At 40.1% G+C, this 16,636-nt stretch overlaps 1 protein-coding gene across 5 annotated transcripts in view; it reads right to left on the reverse strand.

Annotated features, from left to right (window-relative positions):
* GBF1 (golgi brefeldin A resistant guanine nucleotide exchange factor 1) overlaps positions 1–16,636 on the reverse strand; it is a 332,969-nt gene that overhangs the window by 121,201 nt on the left and 195,132 nt on the right. For 3 of the 5 annotated variants that reach the window (XM_082268418.1, XM_082268421.1, XM_082268419.1), the window contains exons 9-10: positions 6,343–6,493; positions 4,267–4,502 (exon numbers count right to left, since the gene is read on the reverse strand). In XM_082268418.1, the coding sequence (XP_082124544.1) occupies positions 4,267–4,502; positions 6,343–6,493 (387 nt within the window). Of the gene's footprint in view, positions 1–4,266; positions 4,503–6,342; positions 6,494–10,932; positions 10,969–16,636 lie in introns of all 5 variants that reach the window. The other 2 variants (XM_082268417.1, XM_082268420.1) reach the window with 1 other exon arrangement.

The following is a 16,636-nucleotide window of genomic DNA, read 5'->3' on the forward strand; positions in this document are numbered from 1 at the left end:
GACTGAGGGTGTCTGAGAAAGAATCAAGTGCACTGCACAGGAGGGTGTCTTCCATATTCTATTGTGAAGTGGACTGAATTCTTTGCTTCAATCATATGGGGGTTTTCTCACTGTGGAGGTGATAGTTTCAAACTTTGGAATAAGGTGGACTTTTTGCACCATTGTTATGGGATTTGTGATACAGAATGTTTCAGAGAAGGAATTGTGTATACAAAACTTTTGGAGATTGTATGTGTCTCGATTGCACCAACTATTATTATTTTATTTTATTTTTTGCAATTGTACAGGTAGGTATCATTCAATTTATAACATATGCTTTGTTTACATATATTTATATTATTTAACAGTCTAGTAGATCTATTTTAGCTCTTTTTTCCATTTTTGTGTTTATTTGAATATCTGCACTAATACATCTGAATAGCTGCTGTGTAGGAGGGAGATATATGCAAGTTCGTTTAGGTCCAGAATTTTGGAGTATAGTTTTATCGCTTTTTGGGGAGGGGGGGGGGGTTATTCTGCTGCTAGAAATCCATCTGACTTTCGAAACGCTTGAGTCGAGACATTTTTTAGTAATCCAGGCCTAAATAAAAAGAAATAGAGGATTTAGAGAGCACCTTTATGCAACAAAGACATGTTGTGGGCAAACAAATTAGAATGAGGAGGGATTTAACAACATTACACAAACAAACTCAAAGAAGGCTTCAGCCCCAGATGTTTGAGGTGGGATGTGCGACCTAATGATGGTATTGATGATAAATATCCCAGAAGAGTGGTTTCATTTTTTTAACCATTGTGAAGGAAAACTTATTAATCAAGAGGAGGAAGAAAAAATTATCTAGGATTACAAAACAAATAATAAATAATGGAATAATAAAAAAAAAAAAAATGCGATCTTAAATGGCAAGGAGATATTGTGGAATATATGCCTGCATCCGTGAGAGGGGTCTGTGAGATTGATTGGGAATATCAACAAGAGCAGTCACAGATGGGAAATGATGAGCAATTTGATACAGGAAGGAAAAAAGCAAATACCCCATTTAGGAGTATGTCCTAAAAAAAAAACAAAAAAAAAAAACTGGATTTTTGACTGTAAAATCCTTTTCTCTGAAGTTCATTGACAGACTCAGCTCCATATTCTACTTAACCATTGGGTTATGCTGCACCCTACAGGAGTAGGACACTAGGCAGGAAAAAAAAAAACTTTACCACGCCTATGGGGCAGTCCCTAAAAAGGCATACACCCACTCACCCTGCTATAGGATTAAGTTTTGTTGCAAGCAGTGTCAGAAGTAAAAAACCCCAAACCCACTCAGAAATAGAGGGGAGGGTGCTGCGTCTGTCAATGAACTTCAGAGAAAAGTATTTTACGGTACGTCAAAAACCCAGTTCTCTCTATCGTTCATTGACAGACTCAGCTCCATATTCTTATTAAACATTGGGACGTCCCAAAGCAGTGTTTGCATGAGGGGCGGGAAAACAAAGCAGAGAACATAATTCAGCAAAGGCTAAAAACTTAGCCAACCAGGGAACATGGAGTTCAACCAGGAACAACTGGAGCTCATCTAGAAACAATATACACCCTCAAAGAGACAAAAATGCTCTTTTAAAACAGCAGCCTGCAAAACCTTGCGGCCAAAAGAAGCATCCGAGGATGCCAACACATCTCCTTTGAAGAATTAAGAGAACGTGTGCACAGATGACCAATTTGCCACCTTGCAAACTTGTATTACTGAAACCTGATGGGGAAAGGCCCAAGAGGCACTCTGCGCCCTAGCAGAATGCACCTTCGAAGAGAAAGGTGGAACCTGACCCTTAAGTGAATACGCCTGTACCACCGTTTGCCTGATCCATCTGGATATGGTCGCAGTCAATCCCTTCCAAGGTCCTTCCGTGAATACAAAAGGAGAGTTTGACTATATGAAAGACTCCGTAACCGTTAGGCAAACCCTAATTGCCCGAACAACAGCTAAAGAGCGAAAGGCAATTTTCTTGGGATGTTTGGGCTTAGGACAGATAAAGGCAGCAGCCTTCATTCAATGGAAATCAGAAACCACCTAAGGAAAAAACGACTGATTAGGTTGCAGTACCACCTAATAGAAGAATGGCAGGACAGCGCCACCAATTTAGACACTCTGCAGGCAGAGATAATGGCTACCTTCTGTGACAGTGTAAGCAGAGGAATCTCCCAAAGGGAGGTTTTTGAAGGACAGTCAGTACCAAGTTATGATCCCACGGAGGTAACGGGGAACGTAGAAGCCACATGAAAAACTCCCTGGATAAAAGTGCAAATCAAAGAATGCGTAGCTAAAGGGTGTTGAAAAAACACTGCCAAAGCCGACCCCTGGCCAACTTTAATAGTACACAAGGCCAATCGCTGCTCAACCCCTCTTTGGAGGAAAGCCAATATCCTAGCCACTGAAAAGGAGCGTGGATGCACCTTAAATGATTCACACCATGAGATGTGCGATTTTCACGTACGGTGATATATTTTCCTGTAGGTAGATATTCTAGCCTTCAACAGTGTAGGATCACAGAGTCAGAAAGACCCCTATCCTTCAATACATAGCTTTCAACAGCCCCGCTGTTAAAGCCAGCGACTGTAAAGCAGGATGGAAGATTGGCCCTTGAGACAACAGATCTTCCCTGAGAGGAAGTCTCCAAGGAACATTGGCGACCAACCTTACCAGATCTGCATACCAAGACCGGGAAGGCCAGTCTGGGGCCACCAGAATGACCGGTATCCCTTAGATCTCTATTCAGCACAGAAGCCTCGGCAGAAGTTTCAGCAGAGGAAACGCATAGATCAGCCGATACTGACCCCAAGGAGCCAACCAGTGCATCTGTGGCTTCGGCCAGAGGATCAACAGACCTGGCTACAAACCTCTGTACCTTCTCCTTGAGCCGAGACATTAACAGGTCTACATCGGGTGTCCCCCCACCGGACACACAACAGGTGAAACAACTCCAGGTGCAGGGACCATTCCCTCTGATCCAACACCTAACAACTCAAGTAATCCGCCTGCCAGTTATCCACTTCGGGTATATGCACAACAGAGAGGGCTGGAACAAAATTTTCTGCCCATATTAAGATCTTGGCCACCTCCCAGGCCGCCAGGACACTCTTGGAGCCCCCCCCCCCTGATGATTGACGTAAACCACGGCTCTTAGCGGGGGATTGCGGTATTAGGGTACCTGGATGATCTCCTCTTGTCACAGTAATGCCAATACCGGAGACAACACGTTGGTGAAGACCCTGGGGGTGGAGTCGAGACCAAAGGGTAACGCCACAAATTGATAATATTCCTCTCCAACAGCGAAGCAAAGAAAACGCTGGTGTCCAGCGTAAATCCTGTACAGATATGCGTCCTCAACATCGATAGAGGCCAAAAAGTCCCCTCAATTAAAAAAAAAAAAAGCAAGCTAAGAACGAAGTCCCAGCCAAGAACTAAGTCCTACTCCTAAACTAGGCAGAAAAACTGAATCCTATAGCAGAGTGAGGGGGTGTATTTCAGGGACTGCCCCATAGGCGTGGTAAAGTTTTTTCCTGCCTAGTGTCCTACTCCTGTAGGGGGCAGCATAACGCAATGGTTAAGAAGAATATGGAGCTGCGTCTGTCAATCAACGATAGAGAAATCAGTTTGCCCAATATCAGAATTATAGGAGTGACAAAATGGCTACCCTCCTAGGAACCCACCTAATCCTGATACTTGCTCTGACAAGTTGGCACAGGGTACTGTTAAATCAACAAAAATAACAGAATGAAAGATTATTAATACTACACAGCTTCAAAGCCAAAGGTCATCACATATAGCAGCGTGAGTATAATTACACCAATTACACCTACTGCAGTACATTGCATTACTAATATGTTACTAAGTACAGAGCCATCAACTACGTTTCTTAAACCTTTCATGAAAACCTGAGGACTGCGGGAACAGTGAGTAAAATATACAGACATTAGCTTACTAACATTGCAGGGCTCACGTTCATCTAGATTTCTATTATAGGAGTGGACAGTTACTTGCATGGACTTTGCATAGAATATGTCTCACTAACAAAGCATGACAAAGATATGATCTTCCCAACTGGGAATGGGATTTTTTTCACAGTACCCCCCTACATTTGTCCTACACCCAACTTTTTAAATTATCCCAACCAAATCAGTCAACTGAACCGCAATACAAAATCTGCAATAACCATTTGATGCATGAAATAAAACATTTGAAAGAAATATAAAACTGTTCTACAGATAAATTAATCCCCTACCTTGTGGTCATCGGGGTGTGGTTGCTCGGATAGATACAAAACTCCAGATGACTGCAATGTTGCAGCAATGTTTGCATTATCTATTTCAGAAAGATCCTCTTTAGATGTAGTCTGGGAGGATAATCCAAGTGCACTGTCAGTCACGGGACTGACAGCAGATGATGTGGCCTCTGAGCTTCCAGCTGAGACAGGGGAGGTAGCATCTGGAGAGGAAGCTTCAATGAAAGGAATACCAGCTGCAAGAAAATTATAGATTTGTAAAATTTTCTAACATGGGATTACTTAGCTGAAATACAGGCAAGCAGCAAAATGCAATCTGCCTTACCCGTTGAAAGATTTTTAGTTCTGTTAACCCAATTTAGTAATCTATACAGATCTGACAGACTGCACACCCAGGACTTAAACCTCTAAAGCAATGAAGCAGTACAGCTTGGTCCAGAACACACAACACGCTGACAGGACAATGAAGAAACAGAGCATAGACTAGTCCTCCCTGTGCTTTGGCCTTATATTGCCAGTGTTAAAGCAACACTGTGCACTTCAGCTGAGCCTGAGTGGGCCCTAGTGCTGCCCCTCCATTTCTCAGTGGAAGCATTGAACCCCTATATACTGTTAAGTTAATTCTAGCCAACACATTCTTTTGTTTCCACCTTCAGGTGGGGTAGGTAATGGTTAAAAAATCTCTGCCATGTATTCTTATGTCCATGTGTTTTCAATGGGGATATTCCTTCTTGTCTAAGTAACACAGAAAGTGAGGGGGGGGGGAAGGTCCCAAATGGCAATTTTCTTTCATATATGTGGAAAACCAAATGGGGCGGCTCAATGGAAGCTGTGAACTTTTTTTGGCATCTCTGAAATGGGGACAGTACAGACCTGTGAAAAAGTACGAACAGCCATGGAAACAGGCAAACATTAGATATGGATTCAAATAGTTCCTACAAATAAAACAGATATACTTTAACAAATACCAAATAAAATTGGCATGATATTAGTTATGTCGTCAATTACCCATGATGCATTTTTTTCTGGGAAAAATTAGCACATCACTACATTTACTACTTCAAATCTATGAAATTAGAATCCAGTCTTGCAGATTAGGGGCCAATGATTAGAACCTGCTTAGGATTTTTGTAGGTGGAACCTGTCTTTTTTTTTAAACCTCACTCATCTGGGGTTTGGGCTTCACTTTGCTATTGACATTTGTAATGTCAACCTGTGCCTGCACAGCCGTGATATTCATTTACAAAGATCTGTGAATTAATAAATTTCAAGTCCCATCTTCCACTGCAGCAGAGGGACTTGTAGTTCTCGATGGACTTCAAGTGTGCTGATCAGCGCACTCATAATCCACTGACACTACCTGCAGCTTTTTAACTGTGGAAAAAAGATAATAAAGGCACATTTTTTACCTGCAAAAATTTACTTTTTTCTATAGGCACGGTTTGAATAAAGATCGAATGTTTGCTTATTCAAATATGTTGAAAAAGTCAACAATTGCCATGGGGTGTTCTTATTTTTCATGTGACTTTATTGGACAAATAAACACAATTTACTCCTTGGTCCACTGAATGTTCAATTGATATTTGAGTCCTAAGAACATGTCTATTGGCTACTGGCATACTGCAAACAGCTCAAATATAGTCAACCTATCACAAAATCAGGCGTTCGTGCCAGAGCAATAGGGACCCCAAAAACAGATCATTACTTTTCAGGGCCAATAAATTTACATCTCAGCATCTTTAAGGTAACTAGGGAGTAGGTAAAGTTATGGGTATGCTTAGGTTCAGGAATGAATTTTTAGTTTAATGTAAAGGTTAAATTTAGGGGGGGGGGATTTTTTAAGTGCTAGGATTAGGTTAAGTGTTAAAAGGTCAATTTTAAATGTCATGTAAGAAGCCTAACTTTTAGAGATTGTGTTTATAGATACTATTACCATGTAAAAACATCAAATTAAGAAAAAATATATATGTTCTGAACACTTCAAATTGATGAATAAAAAAAAAAAAAAAATTATGGAACAAAAGAGTTTAAAAATGGTAGGACGGGATTAAGCATGAGTGGAGCCACTCATTTTACCTGGATTTGTTGAAGAGCCATTAAATAAAGGCTGCTGCTGTTGAGAGTCAACTCCAGTCATTGCTTTGGTCAAATGACGAGGTGGTCGTGGTGATCGCTTCTGTTTCTTCCATTTTGAGGATTCACTGGTACCCCCTGCTCTCATCTTCAACTGTTAAGAAACCATATCCCACACATGTCAAAGTGGCAGTGTACAACAATCAGAAAACAACTGCCTTATTACCAGGTTTATTAGGATTTTATTCTTTTATACCAAAGAGTCAACTTTTATACAAAAGTCAAGAGTTGTATTGCTACTAACCATGCAGCAGAATACAAAACAAGTAAACAAAAATAAAATTACAGAAAACAAGAGCATTAGTATTGAAACCATCCACTGGCAGAAATATTAACAAAAACATTAGGTCCATTTCTGATTTATGAACCATGAATGATTCTTTAAAATGCTTGGATATGGAAGGAGTCCTAAACAGCTTTGAGAAAAGGAAATGGAATACATTACATTACCTACCATTTGTGCAGGGTCTAAAAGGGACCTCCACATAGCACTATAATTTAGGTTTAGACAGAGGTAACCCCTTTGTAATTGCAGTAAGTCCGAATGTAAAATGCCCCTTGCCATGAGAATGTTCATTACCCTCGCAGTAGAGAACTAGTAATATACAACTGTGTGTTCTTAGTTCTCAGATCCACTGACAATCAGAAAAATTAGTTATTGTCAAGTTAACCAGCTTATACCGATCATGCTAACCTTGGTCTTGTAAAAAACTCGGATTACAAAAAGACTTAAAACAAACAAGACATAAATTGAACCTCTACTGTGTTATTTTCGAAAAGCAGCTTGATTGACTGAACTCACTGAGAACATTGCAGTACCATGCAGTGATAAATATGATAGAATAGAATGCTTTGAATACAAAGGCTATAAAATTCAGAATAAGAGGCTGCAGAACAAAAATGTACTAATATCATAGGAGACCCATTCTGGGCCAAAATATACAAAAATTCTAAATGGCTGAAAATATGTAGAAGAGTAATAGTAGCCTCCAACAATTTGCTATTGGAGATCCAGAAAATACTAAAGCAAGACAGTAGTAGAAAGTCCTCACTGTGAAACCATCAGAGCTTAACAGTGAAGTGAACACTACATTCAGAAATGTATTTCCACTCTCTCCACCGAAATCACTGGAAAAGTTTTCACTGTAAAAAGTTAAACACACTGGTGAGTTTCATCCAATTAAAAACACATGAAATTGGAATTACATTAGAGGCTAAACTACACTACTACTTGCAAGGAAAGAACTGGTCTTGGGGACATATACATGTGATTGCTGGCACCAACTGAAGCCTGAATAGCTCAATATTATGTATTCCATTTAAGTTCCTATGTAAAAAGCTGTATATGCCTCTTCACGGTCAAATCCATTAAGCCCATCCTCAAAACAAAAATGTACACCAATCACCTTGAATGAGGTTATATCAGCATTTCCCAACTTTAGCTAGTACCACCAGCACAAACTTTACCCATGGGTAAGTGCCATTTCAGGACTTGTGTTTGACAGACACAAACTACATAAATGTACAACATTACTAAGTTCCAAATGGGCAATAGGAAGCAGAAACCTTGGAGAAAATTGACACCCTTCTTGCTGTGGCTAAGGCCAGAGATGCATGGAAATAATTGTGCAAGCCACTCCTGAAATCATGACAGCAGCAGTGTGCAATTGCCTAACATCTGCTCAGCAGGCAGAAAATTCCAGCTAGACAGTCTCATAGTACATGCATTGCTTATGAGGAAGTAGTACTGCTTTAAGGAGAGAATCTGCTTGGGTATTATTCAGCTATAGATTTTAGGATACAGGTGATGGAAGGGGTGCAGGGGCAGAGAATGATTATTTTGACAGCTGCAGGTTAGAGCTCAGTCTGTAGTGTTGCTAATGACATTCACCATGCGCACAGAATACAGGTGGGATATTTCTCAAGGCTAGTTCAAGGCGAATTACCTTATTATCTAGACACGTGACAAAGTTATCACTGCAAGTATGGCAATTTTTTCTCAGGTAATATGGCACTTCAGTCTCTATAAAACAAGGCTAACATACCTCCTCTGATAGGAAGCCTGCAGTAATACGCAAAAAATACTTTAGTTGTATGACATTACTCTAGGGCTTGGGCATGGTAATATGATATTCTGGGTAATGTAATTGTGTTGTTCTTCTAACACATAGCTGATTATGACTTTCCTGCCTCTGGTAGCATGCTTATGATAACTGCACATTATGATGATGTGCTACATGATTGTAGGAGCACAGGGAACAAAAGAACTGAGGAGTGATAACCAGTAGGGAGCTTTAAATTCTCTCTGTGCTTGTGTTCCCTGTAGAAAGAGGAGCCTATCTCACATGTGACCATCCTGCAGGATGCCTTGGGGAAAAAAGGGTAAATCATCCAGTGCCATAAATAGGGAAGGTTAAGGTTGCAATTTTCTACCCCACATTTTATCCTTAAAAATTGGATCGCAAAATGGATGCTAAAAATGATCTGACTATCTAAAAGACCGAATCAGGTATTACCAGGGTGTCATTGCTATCACTTTTATGTATGAGTTACATTCATTCTTTAATGCAAACAACTTATATGTTTGGATCTTGTGTTACAGCTGCACGGCTCCTTCACACCCGTATTTTCACACGTGCAAAAAAGTGGTCAATATTTAAAAAGATACATATCAAAGAAAGCAAAGACTGCAATATGCCATACCCACTGTGCATAAAAAAAATCCTAGTAATGTGAAAACTACCCAGAATGCACTACAATCACCCGATTTAAGAGAACCATGCCACGTACTTTAAAGGAGAAGTACAGCCAAAGCTTGTTTGGCTGTACTTCTCCTGTGGATCATAGAAGTGCAATTTTTTCTGCACTCCATGACCTGTTTTCACCTGTCAGTGGGCTAAGGTCCGCTGACGTCACAGAGTCTGTCCAGGCTGGGGAAGGATTGCAATCATATGGTAAGGATCAACCCAGGAGCCGAGACCGGCACCTGGCTCAGCCTCTCAGCCACTCTATCCTCTCCCCAGCCCGGCGCTCCAGTGAGCACTGGAGGGGCAGAGCAGGCAACGGTGACCGACAGTCACTGCTCTCTGCTAACAGAGGCCGGAAGAACTGAGAGATTAGCGGTGTTTGGTCGCTCAGTTCTCAGCCTTAGAGCCAGTGGGGGATTAATGCTGCATCTACCTAGGTAAGTAGGAAAAAAAAAAAAAATACCAAACTTCTCTTTTAATAGTTTACTCTCCCATAAATGTGATAACCACTGAACACTGCTGATTATATTTCTTGTGCAGAGGTATTTTATACATTAGATTTTCCATTATTAACTGAAAAAAATAAAAAATAAATAAAAATTACTATGTACTAAAGAACATTTAGAAAACATAACTGTGCCTAAGCAGTGCCCTGAAGAAAATGTACCCTTTGTCTTGAATATCTCCTGAAAAATAGCTGTGCACTTTCTGGTATATAAGTGTGCATCTAGGTACACCTGTGCCTACAGCTTAGAAGTTGTACATCTGCAGTTTGAGATCAAAGGCACAGCTACCTATGACTGCCAGGGTAATTTGGAGTGAGATTTAGTGATGTCACTGCTGTGTTGCTTACTGTTCTATTTGCTGGAGACTCTGTCCAACATGAAAACACAAAGCCCTGTCTTTACGAAGGTTGCGGTCCCCCCACAGATATATAGTCCAGCGAAAAGCATGGTAAGTTAGTGCTGGGTAAAAGACCAGCTACAGGAAAACCACAGGTTATATTGGTGACTAGGCCTTTGCCCTTTTACCTGCCTTTTTAAGGTACATTTTCCATCCCTTTTAATGTGTATGAGCTTTTTCAAGGGCCATCACCTTCTCCAATTCCATTCTCATTCCTAATAGACATAATGGTCCTACTTCACAGCTTTCCCAGGTCCAGACTATGTCACACAGGCCACTGCTCCATCATTTTAACTTCCATACTCCAACCTGTGCCTCTGTGCTTTTTTTTTTTTTTTTTTTTTTTTATATTAATTAATTTGCATGCACCAAGTAGAATTGTATGACTTATCTGAGGGGTGAGCCGCTCAGAGTACAGAACTGGAATATGGAAAAGATAAAAGTGAAGATGTTGCCTGTAAAGTATAGTATGGCCAAGAGAAGGATTGGTTATGTGAAGTCATATGTGCAAAATTAATTAGAATGGCAAGAGAAGCAAGGGATAGAGGAGGTTACGACTCCTATAAGTGCACTTGCATGTTAAAACTAGAAAAACACTGAAGAGCAGTAAGAACAGTAAAATCATACATTATTACGTATATTAAGCAACATGTTCAATTCTCATGGATACCGATTCAAATCCCTAACTGCATCCATTATGTGAAGATACCAGATACACTTTTTTACTGCAGATATGAAAACAATATACATTACTTTGTATATAAAGATGACATTAAAATAAACAATGCAGCAAAAAGAGTGTAGATACAGGTACAGAAATTCACAAAGAGGCAGAAAAAACTGTTACGAGGGAGGGGAGACGGAGATTTACAGTCCTCCTTACCTGAACCCGTTTGTTTTTCCAAAAGATATTGTAAGCCTCAAGGAAAAATGGCACGAGCCATAATTAGTAATTCAATTAAAGTTCCTACAGCTACACATTTGGATTGCAGACAGGGGACTGGTTGACACATCAAGACATGAAGGTAAGGGCACAATAACATGCACACTTCAGCTAGGGTCACATGAGAGCTTTTCATATGCCCGACATTTCAAGGCTGTAATTCTGTTATACAAAAGAATCTTTTCTCACAAATAAAGAGAAAGAAAAAATGATGCATGCTCAATGGAGCAGAGGTCTTCCCGTTCACACCGATATTCAGTGATCATCAGTTACATTAGGATTATTTATATGGTGAATCCACTATAAAATACCGCTGGCATGAAAAGCTCTCCTGTGATCTTGCCTTTTAAATAGGATGATCCATGGTTCCAAATGTATTTTAATTTTAGCAAAAACATTATTAGAAAGTATTCTTATGATAAGCTGATGACAATACATTGGGATCTAGAACTATCTTAGTTATGTTCAGGGTCTAGACCACAAGTCACCAAGTCCTTTATTCCCGCTTTAAAAACTAGATATTTCTTTAGAGAAAAACTATATCAGAGGCTGAAAACATTCATCATGTTTGCTATATTAAGACATTTTGGGCTTCATAGGTTTTGTTGAGTTTGACCTTGATAACTGGGTGTTGCTACTATATAAAAGCTGTAAAAAGTATTAGTTAAGGGAAAGTGGGTATGTATACTGATTTCTTCTTTACAGGGCTAGATAGGTTAGTGTTAGATCGTGGATGTCTATAGATGCAGAGATTTTAGTTTAAGGGTGGACTTACACTTTAAAGCAATGGTGAATAACTAAAGAGACACTAACGTTTAAAAACTCTTTCCAGGGATACTCACAATCACCTTGGTAGATGGTCACATCATATTTGTTGAAGTGGAAAATTATCTGGTCTGAATTTTTATCCCTCTAGAGATCACATGACCAAATGTCTAGGTTTTTGGCTACGCAAGCAGCACTAGAGGGAACCTGGAGCAATATACACTGCAGGAAAGGCAACTAACTCACATCTAGTATTTCTCTTGATTTGTCCATTAACATTTGAGCATAGGCCTACTTTAAGCACTGCTCTTCTATTTGTTGTTAAACTGTGCAAATTTCACTGTAAAGAGGTTAGACTAAAATAACTTGGCATATTGTTAATGCTTTCAAATGCTCAACAGCTAGACCTGTCCTATCCAACACTTCCATGTGCTAGCTTTTCTGTGTTGCCATAATAACAAGCAAACAGCATGAAGGCACACAAGGTTAAACTAGTTATTAAACATGACAACATGACACTTCCATTTACAGGAACACTCTTAACATGTTGTCTACAACCTCAACCTCTTAAACTGTTCCTAAATCCAGCAATATAAAAAATGTTCATCAGCCCCATGCACAGCTTATAAATAATCTTTTTACATTAAAATACTGCAGATATATACCTTGCTAGCTGATCTGTTTACTGCGGTGACGTGATACTCTGCAGGGTCCACCCGGAGTCCAGAGTGTTCATGTAGGAGATTTCACTGCCTCTTGAAATCCTGTATAGCCTGTATCCTCATGCTTTAATGGGAGGTGGAGCATCAATCAAGATGTGACATCCCACCCACTGTGTTCTTTTTTAGTTACTGAGCATGGGGGGGGGGGGGGGGGGGACTGGGTTGTCATTTAGGATCTGTATACACGTCCAAATGTGTGATGTTAATACCATGTGACCTGAATAGCTCAGCTAAAACCAAGTATTCTATCCAGCAAGAGAGACCAAACTGAGCATGTGCAGCTGAACTACACTTACTGTGTCTTATCTGAACTTGCCCAGAGTGATTGTGCAGGAGGGGGAGGGTCTGTGCATACGGGATCACACATCCTATTTACACAATGCCGAGGATTAATCACCTACAGTAAGCTGCACAGTGAGTATAACAAGCGTACTATTCTGCATCTACAGACAGATTTTACTGTTGTGGGTTTAGTAACACTAACTGCCTTTGATTATCTAAATACCACTCAAGTCAATGTAATAGGTTTTAAAGGGCTGATTTAACTTCCCATAAACTCATATGTAGAGTAATTGGAGGTGGAAAGGAGTCAAATACTGGCTTTAATGAGAAAATATTTAAACTTAAAGTGTTCGTTCACCTTTACAGAAAATCTGTAATGGTGACTTAACAGCAGATCTTCAGCCTCCTGCCCCCACTGCAATTATCGCCTGTGATACTGGGCTGTCTAGGCTCCTGCAAGCTGCTCAACTGGTCTGGGGGCTTTGAGAGCCCAGCTGCTTTCTCTTCTCTCCATCCAGATACAGACCAGATGGGTCCTGATTGGTCAGTACCATCCATGTCACAGTGGTGACCAATTAGAATCTGTCTGGTCCATACTGGTAGCGCTGGACAGAGGAAAGCAAGAAGTGGGGACTTCAAATCCCTGAACCGGTAGAGCTGCAGAAGGCTTGACAGCTCAGGATCATGTGAGGTTAAGTACAGCAGAAACCAGGCGGAAGGAGGGAGTCCGGTGTTAGGTCATCTTTACAGATTTTCTGTAAAAGGTGAACACTTTAAGCAACCTAAAACATTGTCAAATCAAGGATTGTATGCACCGCATACCTGAGTTTAGGTGATTCCCAGTGTATAAAGTTTTACTGACAAGATAAATGCATGCACCTTTGGTTCTACTTCTAGGACTTATATTATTTTATATGTGTATATTTATGTCAGGTTCACCTAAAATAACCAATGTGACAATTTAAAACACAAATTATCTCGGTTACATAAAACAGCACAGCAATAAAGCAAAGTAAATTTGAAATGCTACAATTTTTTCAAAATATTTAAAAAATAATAATGGGTGCTTGTGAATCTACACATTTGCCATAGACTTTACAATTTATACTATCATCTTCAGATATTTTCAGCATTACCAACAACTATGTAAATTGGGGCCTACCTGACTGGATACAAATTGAATGGATTGTATATGCAAGCCCTAATACAGCACAGTTGTTGTTAAATCTAATAAACATTAAATAGAATGCCACAAAACAGAATTGGCGTTTCTGAAAGGCCTGCAAAGAGATGGCGGGCCATGTAAAACTCAAACATTTGAGCTCCCAGGACAATGAAGAGCTAACAGGCTGTGGCCAGCAAATGCTGACTTTAAAATGAGATTCCAATATCTCATAAGACGCAAAATATATGGAGAAATTGCTCTTCCAGATTTACCCACCTTCCATCTGATGTGTCATCTGGTCAGAATGATTGCCTGGAAAAGACAAATCCAGCAAGGCCTGGGTCACCTTAGAAAATGATATCGCAGGGATCCCCTAAAAGAAAAAATCCTTGGTGCCCCAACTCTCTACCACACCATATAAACATTCACCCAACTATAAATTCACCCAAATATAAATTCAAAAGTTACCTAATATTCATAAGACAAACAATTTAATCTTGCTCCTACCCCTTCTCTGATGTTTCCCATTAAAGGAAATCCAGATTTTAGCCTCAGTCTAATGACCCCGTTACCAGAACTTACTTATGGCTAACCTCTAACACGCCTCTTAATTCTGTGGTACCTCAGATTGGCTGTCAATCACATAATCTTGGCCCACGGGTCCTTATCGACTACCTTCCTGGAATACACTGTGGTTCTTTTTCAATTTTTTTTCACCTCTGTCCCTCCATCCATAAATTTTAACCACCCATTGACGTACTTTGAAAGCCTGTGCTCCAGCACTGAGCGACTTAGACATTCATTCTCTTTCTTCTATACCCACCTAATTGCACCCTAAACCAGAAGACCGACCCTCATTCAGATCTGACATAGAAGATTTATCCATGAACTTTGCGACTGAATAATTGCAAAAAACATATCTTCGCTTGTTGAAAACTCAAAAAAGTAGTAGCATACAGGAGAACAATTTAAAATACACTCCTGCTGGTACAGAGCTCCAGCTCTAAAACAGAACAATGCCCGCAGTATGAGACCGTTGTTGGAGATGTAGTCAAAGGCACATTGTTGCATATTTTTTGGTCCTGCTCCAAGCTCACATGATTCTGGCAGGGCACACATGTCATTTCAAAGCATTTCCCTGACTGTAGCATCCCATGGGATTCTTTTTCCTCCTTCATAACAACCAGATACCTACCAAAAATCGATAGGAAATCAATTCTAAGGCATCTCCTGAATGCGGCCAACGTTTGTATCCCAGCATGGTGGAGAGTAGTAGCATCTTTCTCAATTCAACTATGACTAACCAAAGTGGAAGCGATTATTAGAATGGAGGATTTAACACATGCCCAAACAACAGATCAGATGGGTTTAATAAGATCTGGTTTTACTTGCATCAGTTTACCCTCACAGATAAAGGAACACCTTCTTGCAGAGTAGGCGTAACATACTTACTCAACATATTACAGAAAGATCTGCTCTAGTAGACTCACTTATCCCTTCAGCCCCCCCCCCCCCCCCAAGTGACAACATCCCATTGCCCTAAGTGATTCTTTCCCTCTCTTTACCGTCTCCCCTTCCCACCCTCTTGCTTCGCTGACCCTGAGGACTGTACCAATAGACTATTCTCACAATCCAACATAACTCTTCTCTTCCCTCCCCGATAGAGAGAATATTTACCTAGCCAGGTAATAGATCCTAGAACCCATCCCACATTGTGTGGCTAGATGTGACATCCCCACATTCTTTCCTTCCTTTATTCCTTTTATTTTACAACCCCAATTCCAAAAAAAAAAAAAAGTCAGGACCCTGTGTAAATTCTAAATAAAAACAGAACATAACAATATGCAAATCTCTTAAAGCTATATCTTATTCACAATAGAAAACATGTCAAATGTTTTAACCAAGAAATTGTACAACTCTAATAAAAAAAATAGGGTCATTTTGAAATTGATGGCAGCAACATATCTCAAAAAAGTTGGGACATGGTCATGTTTACCATGATGTAGCACTCCCTCTTCTTTAAACGCTCTATAAATATCTGGGAACTTAGGAGACCAGTTGTTGGAGTTTTTGGAGAGAAATATTGTCCCGTCTTGCCCTATATAGGATTATAACTACTTCACAGTCCTAGGTCTTCCTTGTCATGTTTTTAGTTTTAAATATTTTTAATTTGTGAAAAGATCTGGACTGCAGGCAGCACCTGAACTCTTCTATTATAAAGCCATACTGTTGTCATAGATGCATTATGCGGTTCAGAAAAGGATGATGTCTGGATGGAAGCATATGCGGCTCTAAAACTTGAAATATATATTTCAGCATCGATGGTGACTTTTCAGATGTGCAAGCTGCCTATTCCGTATACTTTAAACGCACCCCCATACCATTAAAGATACAGGGGTTTGAACTAAGCACTGATAAGCCGAAACATCCCCCTCCACTTTAGTCCAGAGGATGTGGAGCCCTCAGGTCGATTTGACAACAGAACAGTTTTCTACTGTGCAACAGACCATTTTAAATGAGATTTGGCCCAGAGAAGAAGGCGGCATTGCTGGATCATGTTCAAATATGGTTTTGCATGGCAGAGCTTGAAGTTGCATTTTTGGATGATACAGCAAACTGTTGTAACAGACTGGTTTTTGGAAGTATACCTGCGCACATGCATTGATGTCCATCACAGGAACATGCCTCTTTTTTATGCAGTGCAATCTGA

Source organism: Pelophylax lessonae (assembly GCF_965119305.1).
Source record: "Pelophylax lessonae genome assembly, chromosome: 9".
In the NCBI taxonomy this organism is placed as follows: domain Eukaryota; kingdom Metazoa; phylum Chordata; class Amphibia; order Anura; family Ranidae; genus Pelophylax; species Pelophylax lessonae.